This window comes from Zingiber officinale, chromosome 11B (assembly GCF_018446385.1).
Source record: "Zingiber officinale cultivar Zhangliang chromosome 11B, Zo_v1.1, whole genome shotgun sequence".
NCBI lineage: Eukaryota > Viridiplantae > Streptophyta > Magnoliopsida > Zingiberales > Zingiberaceae > Zingiber > Zingiber officinale.
In genome coordinates, this window is record NC_056007.1 from 84007080 (window position 1) to 84018613 (window position 11534).

The window sequence follows — 11534 nt, forward strand, 5'->3', positions numbered from 1 at the left end:
TAGTACATCTTCAACAGTTCGGAAGAACAGTTGAACAAATCTGGGAACGAGCCTGCAGACTTGCTCAAAAAGCAGGCATTGAGAAAGGACACCAAAGATTTTTATTATTGAGACTCCTCCGGAGGAGTTAGATTTCTTTCAACAAATTTCAGTGGACCAAGATGACAATGTGATGGTGAATGATTGGCGTGGTCTATTTATTTTTGTCAGATCTTACAGACCAACTACGATGGCCCTGGCTTAGAGCTTTTCGTAGTTCCATTAGGGCATTAGGTCAGTTTTGGAGGGCAGAAAAACAAGTTTTATTTCTCCACTTTCAAGCAAGAAGGAACAGAAATCACACAGCCAAAATATATTCTTGGCATTCAAATTCTAGTGTTCCAGTAATTTAAAATTAGCATCACAAGTGTTTACACGTGATAGACATCTATTGCCGGAAGCATCAAGGTTATGTTTAGACCAACAAGAAAAAATCGCGTGTTCAGCATACCATGTTTATAGTCAGCTAGTGCACATTATTATTCCTAGGTGCACAAGATGGCTCGGCACACAACTGTGAAGACGTGTTGCAAGCTTACCCTGCAAAATAGATTTTTGAAGAGCGAAGAAAATGCATTAGGAAAATTAGCTTATGAAATGGCTAATTATATAAAGAAAACTACTTACTTAAGTCCCCAAATATGATAATAGTTCATCGTCTTTCCGCAAATCTGCATCCTGCAATATGTCACCAAAATCAATGGGGCTCGGACTGTTGAGCCCGTTAAAATCTAACGGTGAAGCAAGAGTATCTGGTCTTATGTACAATTGCTCATCTAGGAATAGGGGCCTGTCTCCGGTGATCATATGTGAACTAAGATTTGGTGTCATCACATGCTCATAAGAATAATTCTCAACGGGATCAATGTTTCTATCAGACTGCACTCCATGACTATTAACAAACATGCGTTTCTGCTGCTTCCCTGGCAAATTATGAAATGCACCTGATTGGTTATAAAATCCATAGCTGGACCCAATATCAATTGCAGTAGCATTTTGCGACACATGATTCCCAACGCCTGGGAACAGAAGTGGCGGTGCGCCAATGTACATGTTTTCGGCACCAACGTTAAGTGGAGGGTTGCACGCAAAATTGCAAATCCCAGGGTCCAAAATAAGGTTTTGGCTTTGAGAAACTCCCTCTTGACACATTGCAATTTTGTCGACACAAGAATCCTGATGTGTATTTTGTGCATGATGAATCATTGGTGTCATGTTTGTGTTATTCGTAATTGGAACATCATTTCCTCTTTCACATCTTTGCTCATTCAAAGTTGTAGGCATTTGCTTTTCAGCGGCGGCAATGACTTTGCTATGTCTTTTTCTCTTTGGCCGTTCAGTCACTTGTTCCTTGCCTTGATGAAGTTGGTAAGAAGTTTCAGTTGGACTAACTTCCCTCGAAACATGTGTTACATTGTTTCCACAAGCTTGTGCGTTCCATCATCTTTGGATGAAGTAGGCCCAGGAGCATTTTCCAGGCCATCAACATTGTATTCATCACTACAACTGTTTGTCACCTCCCTCTGTTCCTCATGACCACTATTCTGAGTTACATCAGACATACCGTTGTCACTGCTGAGCTGGTTGACTAACATTTCTTCTTTATCAAGAACTCCTAACCAAATAGAACTCTCTTTGGCACTCATTTTATCTTGCAAGCATTTTGACTTACGCACATGAGTTCTAATCTTTCCAATATTAGGAGACATGTGTTTTATCACGCCGGTTAGTACCCCTACCTTCCACACTTTCTTCAGATCATGTGGCTTTTTGTATGGGAGGGTTTGACCCTTAGTTAAGCCCAAACCTACCCACCAATCTTCATTGCCAGAGGGCCACCAAGGTGGTGGAACACCCTTCTCCAAGGGGTATTTACGTTGTGGCGGGTCACAATGTTGCATCAATGATGACAGAAGGGATCCTAGTGTAGCGTCTTGCAGATCCATCAAACTTTGATGATTTTTACCCCCAAATTTCTGTGCATTCTGGGCTGCAAAGTTTTCTGCCTCATAATTGGCTATGGCAGCAGGTCCATTCTTATCGAACTTCACCTTTTCCTTCCACCATGCTCTTATATTGTCTGAAGCGCCACTCACAGGCTTTCCCTTCTCGGGAATTATTCCGTAGACAAATCCATGGACATTACACACTTCCATCAACTTCAACATGTACTTGAGAATACCATCGTGTGCCCTCGCCATTTTCTTTCTAAGAGCCTGGCTAGATATATGCTTTGGTCTAGACTTCCCAGAAGCTGCCTGCTGAGCAGAAAGTTTTTCCCGTTCCTTGATCCTCTTTAATTTAATTTTATCTTTCCACATCCTTCTTGCCAACTCCTCTGGTTCAATCTCTTCATCGCTGACATCATTCTCATTGAGATTGTCACACCGGACATCATCCACCTCAAAATCTGAAGCATCGCCACCCAAGTCCTGTGTTAGTATTGCTGGATGATCCATGATCTATGTGACCTATAGCCAAAAAAAACCGGGAAACTTTTATGCACTCCTAAATCCTTTCTTTTATCCAAGATTCAATACCACAGAAATCAAGCAAACAAAGTAATTCTTGATTTGCTGCGCAGAGACAAACAGTGAAAACGAAAAAACTATGTGTTCATCTACAATAAGGAGCATTAAAAACCTTCAAGATCAATCTACAGCATTGTGATAGTGTGATAAACAAACTTATTCATGTCAAATTTCAAAGGAAGCAAAGAACCAAGCAGCAAAATCATATGAGATACAATACGTAGAAGCTACTAAAATTTGTATTATGCTCTAATGAATCAGCCGAAACAATAGCATGATAGGTCCCAACAAATCCCCAAATCGAGACCAGCTCAAATTCCATGAACCCACCGATTAACCGAATCCCAGAGAATGACACGAATCGAAAGCAAAGTAATAGCTTCCCGCTAGTGGAATCTCCCACCTCAAGCGCCTAGCCAACAATTCATTTGCTCTACCTACGAAAAGAAAGCACAAATCCGAGCTTTCCAATCGGATTAGGACAACCACCCCTTGTTATCTCGATCAATCATTTCCCTCCTCGAACTCCGATCGCATGCCCAACAAAGTCAATCCGAAAAGATAAAAAAAGAACAAATTGATCCCTGAAATGATTACCGATCGAGCAGCCGCAGGCTGGGTGTCGGAGTTCCACGGTGGGGGTTTCCGCTAGTCGTCGCCTCTAGCTGCCATCTTCTTGTTGTTAGGGCATAGATGGTTGAAAGAGGAAAGGGTGGAGCCGACGAAGCTTGGATTTGGTCGGGTGGCTGCCCGGATCATCGAACGAGGGCAAGTGGGAAGGTTTGGAGCCACCAATTGTGCTCGATTCGTTCCAGGTTCGTCAGTTCATTGGATTTGGATCTCACGTACGGATGCATTCCACTTAGCTGCATCATCAACTTCACCCACATCCATACCACTCCTGTTATTGGAGAGAGTGCGGCGTTCCGCACCACTCCTGAAAGAGGGTGGACCTGGAGAATCTGAATCAAAAGGGGCTTTTCCAAAATAAAGCATCAATTTGGGAATTGGGATATATTGCTCAAGTAGATAAATTTTAAGAATAAAATGAGAAAAAATAATAATAAAATTATAAATTCTCCTTCAATAAATACAACACACCAAAATGAATTTCAGAGTGATGACTATGCAATTAATACAACACACCAAAATTACTACAGTTTGGATGGTATAAATAAAATTTATTTATATTTATTTAATACACATAAAATTAATTAAATAAATAAGTTTGAAAAACTCATTAAATTAAATAAATAAAATTGATCACATATATTCAACTGATTAATATTTTAAATACATTCATGAACAACAAATAATATTCATCAATAAAACTCTTATTAATATGCTAAATAAATAAATAAAGTGCAAAATAAACAAATAAATTTATATTATCAAATTCAATAACCAATCAAACAAACTTAAAATGTAAAAAAATTTAAATAATCAAACAAACTTAAATTAAGAGCTCTATAATATCTAAACAAACAAAGTTCAAATTTATATAAAAACCAAACTAAGTTTGAATAATTATTTCAAAATTTTAATTCATTTTAGATTCAGCTTAATTATTTTTCGGTTTGACTTTGTTAACTCCTAAATATAATACAGCATAATAAACCATACATACTCAGGGACATAGACATAAACAAGTACACAAGATTTAGATTCAACAAGTTCATCTGCCAATCAAATAAATTAACAAAATATCACGCCTAATCCAAGTTTTAGCACAGGTTTCATAAATATAGATAGATACATATCAGTGTAGCAATGTTCATCGAGGTTTGGCTGCATGATGCTGGCCATCAAACAAAATTTCGATACATGCTGCACATGCATGTATCGCAAAGATTTCATCAACATAAAGTAACCATGAGCAGGGTTAGAGAGACCAATTCATGCTTGGGCCTGAATGATCAAGGCACTGATCGTTTTCATGTAAAGCAAACTCTAACTGGCCTGAGAAATGAGCATTACTTTCGCCAGTTGCTCCTTCTAATCCCATTTCATGCTGGATGTCGTGTGAAGTGGTCCAGTCTCCGTGACCTCTGAATCCCCATGAACTAGTCCCGCGATCGTGGACGACGGCTGAATGGGACATTGGGGAGCCATCGAAGTTGCTGGTTGCTGGAAGCACCGGAGGAGGATTGTTGGAGTTTCTATTCCATGTGTTAGTTGACAGAAGAGAGAGAGCACAGCTCGAGTCTGAGACTCCTGTGAGGCATTCACCCGGTGGAATTCCCGTGGGAGCGACGAATGACCCTGCAGGAGAATGAGATCCCTGGAAGCATGGATGTGTGTCGTGCAACGCCGGTGTGAGGGGTGGAGCATCTGCTCCTCTGCGCCATTCGTTTGCGGCCATTAGGCCAGACCTTGCAGTGTTTGAGAAATTTGGGTAGCTGAAATCCACCATAAAGCTTCTGAATCTGCCTTGTTCTGTATAATAGAGAATATGCAGCATAAAGAAAGATGACCGGAAAAAGAAAATGCAGCTTAAGGAGATGCAGCTGACCGTGAACGGATGATTCAAGACGGCCGTAACGTGATCCAAAAGGTCCAGGAGCTTGCTTCCTCCGACGCTCATTATGTCCTGCAAGACGTCTGCGGCAACTGCGCTTTCCTTGGTCAAATTCAGATAATTGATGAAACCTGTGGTTGTGTATCCATGCCAACAATAAAAAAAGGAAACACTTCAGATCAAGCAAGAACTATAAGAAACAAATATTAGCAAGATAAAGTACAAACAAAACAAATCCCTCCAACCCAGTGCAGAAACAAAGCCGAGAAGATAACACATACACTTTAATTTACACAAGTGCATGAATTATCTTGCAAATGGCTTCAAGCTTGAGTCCACATAAATGATCCTTGAATTCTTCACCAATGAGATATTACACTTACCCTTAGAACTTTTTAGCATCGCAGAGATATCTATTTATATGTGTTGATGTCCTATCACAATGGGGAGTTCCTACAATTGATTCGATTTTACTCTCTTGTATGCATGCAACAACTACACTGGTGATTTATGTACACTTAAACTAATAAAGACCACCACGAATAAGCAACAAACAATATAAACAAACACTGAATAACCACCACTGTCTTTTATAAACCTAATTTAAAGTCTTCCCTTTTGGATAAACCTATTTTGAAGTTTCTTATTTAATTCCACAATAATACACAAGATTAAAGAAAGATTGTGACCAGATAAATTCTTCACTAACAAGCAAAAATATATATTCCTCAATATGTAACATGGCCCTCAAAATATGAAGACACATACTTGTTAAACTATAATTGATTATGTATAAAAATTTGAGAAAGTATATATGGACAAACAAATATGAGGATGACACATAAAACCCTAATCATGCTAACCTTAATCTACAACAAGAAGATTTTCTGTCTGTGATGATGAATTTGTTATGGGCATTTGAATGCTTTTCTCTTGGCAAAATTGTTTTGATTAAACAATATTAATTTGGACAAGACTTGTAACTCAACAAGTAAGGAATTTATTTAGCTTGTTAGTCTTATGCAGACATAACAAAATCCACCTATTTATGCACTGTGTAAGTAAAACAATGATTCTAAACACTTTTTCCAAACAAATATCAAGATGATTACCAGTAGCTCAAGTTGAAAAGGATTGCGATTGAACAATTACAGTATCATCAAAGTAAGCATCAGTTATGCTCGAAAAGATTGGCTTGAACTGCTTTTAAAATTGCATATTTGTAAATGGTTAAAGTTAAAGTGACGTTAATCATGCTAAAATGGCGATCCAGACTCTACAAGCAAGTTTAAGGCTAGCAATCAAATCCAATTAGAGGTACAATAAAGTGGTGATTCCCAATACAAACTTTCTTACTGAAATTTTTTTCAATCAAAACTATACAATAAACAAGCACATGCACGTTCTTGAACTAAAAGGGAAAAATAGGAAGGGAAGAAACAAATTCCGATGGGAAATCAAAAATAGGCTCCCAACAACCCTTAAGACAACATCAATATGGTTAGCTCAGATCTAGTAAAACAAGGAAACAAAAAAGCAACACAGGAGCAGAATCAAGCAGACTTCATTGGACATTGCAGGTATAGGAAAAAAAGGCCGGATCGAAAATCAAGATCATCACTTTCACCAAAAACCTGTATCTCGAAGCAGATTCAGAAATGAAACCTATCAAAACCGAAAACGTATCAAAAATGACCTGCTACACTGTTGACAGAACCTCTGCTCCAAGCCTGCAACAACTACTTTGGGAGCCTTGGAATGCATCCCACATACTTTATGCCTACAGTAGTAAGTCTTTGCCCCGGTCAGATCGGCATTGCACCCCTCCACCTGGCACCTCGGTGGCTGAGGCTGCGCAACCGCCTTACCTTTCCTAGTCGCAGGCGGCGGCGCTGCTGCCTTCGCCGGAGCCAGCGGTGGTTTCGAGGAGCTCCCGCTTCCTCCTCCTCCTCCTCCACCATCCTCAAAGTAAATCTTTTTCCCAAACGTGAGGCCACTGAGAGCGTCCCCAGTGCTGCTTGAGGCCCCGGAGGGCTTGAGAGAGCCTGAATCCATCTTCTGCTGTCGAAGCTCACTCTACAACTCATCCATGGCTCCAGGCCAGAGGGAGGACCACAACAAGTGGGAGTTGGATTCTTGAGAGAGAGAGAGTCCCTGTGTATGAGCAGTAAAAAGGAAGGGTTTTTATGTCTTTCCGCTGGCTCATAAAGCTATCATGGCCATGTTGAACTCTTTGCAGTAGTATAATAATAGGACAGATAAGCCTCAAAAAAGACAAACAGAGGGAGGGAGGGAGACTAGGGAAACTACGACTGTACACTTGCCCACCTCTTTCCTTCTCTTATTGGTCGATACATCAGACTGAGAACTGGAGATTAGAGAATGTAACACCAATTTCACATAATCTCAAATGCTTCCATCCTGTTAAAAGGCAGCGGTTTTTCAGATGTTTCCTATGCTCTATATATATATAGCTTTCTGAGTATGCGTACTGTGCCAACAACGTCTTGAAAGGTTCGTAGATCATTGTGCATTTGGCTACTAGCAGTAGTGCACTCTGGTGCTGTTTTGCTTTTTGACACCGAAGATCTCATTGGAAGACAATCTGTATGAAAAATCATGAATGGACAAAGGACCCACGCAGCCACTCGCCAGACTCTTACTTTGTAAAGGGTGTGATGAAATGTATGTGGATATGAATACTTGCACCTGTGGAGTTTCTCTGCACTGAAGATGCTCCACCAGAGGCCTTAATTACATTGATAAGCAGAACACTTGGCAGTGTATGTGTGAGGGGGAACCATTTGCTCAGGATTTATATTTTGAACATTTAATGACAAGGTTGTTCGGCAGATTTTGCAAAAGAGATATCAGTTTTTGCAAGTTGTTCGGAGACTCTGACAACTCAAGAACAGGGAGCTCTGAGAAATTCCCCTAAGTTGCAACTGGCATCTTCAAAGGAGATGAATCTCTTTTAATAGACGGTTGATTTAAGTGGACTGATCACTATGTAAGCGCTTCTAAATTTATTTTGATGAGAGATATTAATTAAAACAAAAACTCATAAAAAAAAATGAAGATCACATGGTCAATCAATCTAATATGTTAGATTCATACAAAGTGTAATACAATTTTATACCATTCTCTCATATATATATTTTTTTGTTTTGAATTATAATTTTTTATATTTTCTAAAATTATAATTTATAATAATTTTGACAAGTAGGTTCATTGATTGGACAATCAATCTAATCTTTTTACAGGTGAGCGAATGCAATAATTAATTTAGGGTCATTTATGACAAAACATTATTGATAAAAGAATCCAATGCAACTTAGTTATTTTTTATTTTTAACTTTTTTGTTAATTCATGTATTTGCTGAGCAATCTTTCTTCCGATTTATACACTGAGTAAATCTAAAAGCGTTTACAGTAATTCACACTTCCACGATTGAAAATCTACTATAATGTCCGTCCTTAGTTAGATTTCAAACCTTATTAAAATCCATCAAACGCGTTGTCGCTGCACCGTACCAAAGGGCCAATGCAACTCAATTTTGGAAGGTAGACGTCTGTATTGAAACACTATTAGGAATCCATCCATGTATAGTTGAACGTGAACCCTCCAAGTAAAGATGGAGACACGTAAGGGCTATCCGTGGCTCCATCTACGTAAGAGAGCATATATTATTAGGAATTCTAATCTTCATTAAAATAAATTTTTAAAAAATTTCATAACTATTGTATTCTTAACTTATTAATCAAATACATACTTAATAACTAATTCATGAAATTATCAAATACAAAATGCTACTGATTTATATAAAATCAGATTGGCGTCAAATATAATTCATCAGGTAGGTGGGAAGATAAGAAATATATTGGCCTAAATCAAAATTGATTTGGATTTGATTTAATAAAGTTACGATCAAACTAAATTTAATTAAATTAAATCAGTTCGATCGATTTATAATGCTCCTTTTTTTCTCTTTTTATTCTCATTCACGTACACAACCTCCCACTACCTCACCTAGAGTTATTGTCCAACATTTTTATTATTTTCTATATAAATTTTATTAGATATGAATAGGACAAGAATTAAAATTAGATTGACATCTAACAAAATCCATCTAGTAGGTGTAGAAATAAGGAATTTATATTGGTCCAAATTTGGATTAATTTAAACTTGATTTGATTAAGTTATACCAAACTAAATTTAATTGGGTTAAATCAGTTTAACTATTTTAAAATGAGCTAGGAATTTTTTAGGAAAATATATTCTCTTTTGTTTTTTTTTCTTTTTATTCTATCCATGTTTCCATCATCTCATGCAAGCCCACACCCACTACTTCCATGGCCAGGCCCTCTCCCTTGAAGGCATTCCCCATCGACATAGTTGCCCTCGACTATAGTTATCATAATCAGATTAACGTGTCCACAACACCAGCATATCCTTACGAGTTACATCTACGTCGATAGCGAGTAGCTATGGACTAAAGGACATCGATGCATGAATGAGGGGGGTGAATATCGTTTTAAAACTTTTTGCCTTTTAAAACCTTTTTCAAAAACTGAGTATGCAACGAAAGAACAAAAACTACAAGGTAAACACAAAGAAAGACACTTTTTATTTTTTACTTGGTTCGTAGCCCAACAACCATTATTCCAAGGCTCATGATCCTTTAGACTGTTTCGATTGACAATCCAATGAAATCTTCCCTGAAAAACCTTCGGGGTAGAGAGGTCTCCTATGAAAGTATAACAATAAACAACTTAAAATGTTACCAATACTTATAACTCGACGTTCTTTCGGTTCTTTTCATATAATCTTGCTCGGATGTCGATCTAGCGTAGTAAGGTCGCAGCATAGTTGTAGCAAAGAGACGGTACAATAGAATCAGTTTGGAAGTTTGTAAAGAATGGTTGAGAAATTCTGTTGTCGAACAATGATTTTAAAGAGTATTGGGGCGCCTCGGTTCATCCGGGACACCTCCAATGAAAGCTATCTGATTCGAGAAGTTCAACCTTGATCCACTTGGGGTTGTTTTCATTCGGCTGAGGGCGCCTCCAGTCAGCTCCGAGGAGACTCTAATCAGCTCTGAGGCGTCTTTAATCACTGAAATTTCATCCTCGAAGTTTATCTGCTTTGGGGTGCCTTCAATCATTTGAGGCACCTCCAATGTCTCACTCGGGACGCCTCCACTCAGTAGAGACCCCTAAATATTATTCATCCCAGCTTGATTTTTTTACTTCGAGCTCCTGTAAAGTAGAGTTAGTCCATATAATAAAATTAACTATAAAATAGAGTTAGCATATATGCATAGATATATTTATGAATTAGATCATGTCTAACTCCGCCTATGATGAATTAGTCATGGTCGGTTCCAAGCCCTGATAAAGGAAGAGGGTTGCGTTAGGTTATCATCTAATGTTAAAACTATGATAAATGTTAAATGAATGGATTTATTAAACTATTATTCTAATGTTAGGTTGTTCCTCTGAAGGAATGCGTTGTAGGGTGCGACTGTAATATCTCAATAAGGACCGCTACATTTCCCGAACTCGGGGTATAGTGCTAAATATGTAAAAGTTCACATTGCAAGATCCGACTGTAACGTATCTGTAAGGACAACTACATATCCATGAGAACTTGGGTATAGTGTTAAATAGGTAAGAGTTCTCACACCATAGGTTGGATAAAAACAAATATGATAGAAAAACTAATAGTCTAAGATTTAGAATATGGAACATAGGAACCCTCATTGGTAAATCAATAGAGGTAGTAAATATGATGATTAAGAGAAGAATTATTATTTTGTGTGCATAAGAGACAAAATGGGTAAGCGAAAAGAACTAAGGGTTTAAGTTATGGTACACATGAAAAAGTAAAACAAGAAATAGAGTAGGTATTGTTGTAGATAGTTTGTTATAGGATAAAATTGTAGGAATAGTTAGAAAAGGGGATCAAATTATATCCCTTAAGATAATAGTGAAGAAAGAAACTATGAATGTAATTACTGCATATGCACCACAAATAGGATTAGATGAAACTATCAAATTAAGATTTTGAGATGACTTTGATGAAGTATTATAAAATATTTCACCAAATAAAATGATTTTAATAAGAGGTAATCTAAATGAGCATATCAGAGTGAAAAATAAGGAATACGAGATGATATATGAGGTTATAGGTTTGGAACAAGAAATGAAGAAGAGAAAACTATATTAAAATTATATGACCTTATATTAGCTAATATATTTTTTAAGAAAAGAGAAGAGCACTTAGCCACGTTCAAAAGTGAGAATAATAAATCACAAATTGATTTTCTTATAATTACAAAAAAGGATAGAAAGATTTTTAAAGATTGCAAGGTCATCCTCGGAGAAAGCTTAACTACCTAACATAGGTTAGTAGTGTTGGATATACGCTTCAAGCATAATATCAA

At 37.6% G+C, this 11534-nt stretch overlaps 1 protein-coding gene and 1 pseudogene across 1 annotated transcript; both read right to left on the reverse strand.

Annotated features, from left to right (window-relative positions):
- Nucleotides 1–342: 342 nt before the first annotated feature.
- Nucleotides 343–3399, reverse strand: LOC122034404 (annotated as a pseudogene).
- Nucleotides 3400–4283: 884 nt separating this feature from the next.
- LOC122035263 (squamosa promoter-binding-like protein 14) lies at nucleotides 4284–7223 on the reverse strand. Its single transcript, XM_042594678.1, has 3 exons — nucleotides 6785–7223; nucleotides 5083–5219; nucleotides 4284–5006 (listed from the first exon to the last, which is right to left on the reverse strand). Exons 1-3 carry the CDS (start codon nucleotides 7141–7143, stop codon nucleotides 4453–4455), a joined length of 1050 nt encoding a protein of 349 aa, XP_042450612.1. The 5' UTR covers nucleotides 7144–7223; the 3' UTR covers nucleotides 4284–4452.
- Nucleotides 7224–11534: the final 4311 nt, after the last annotated feature.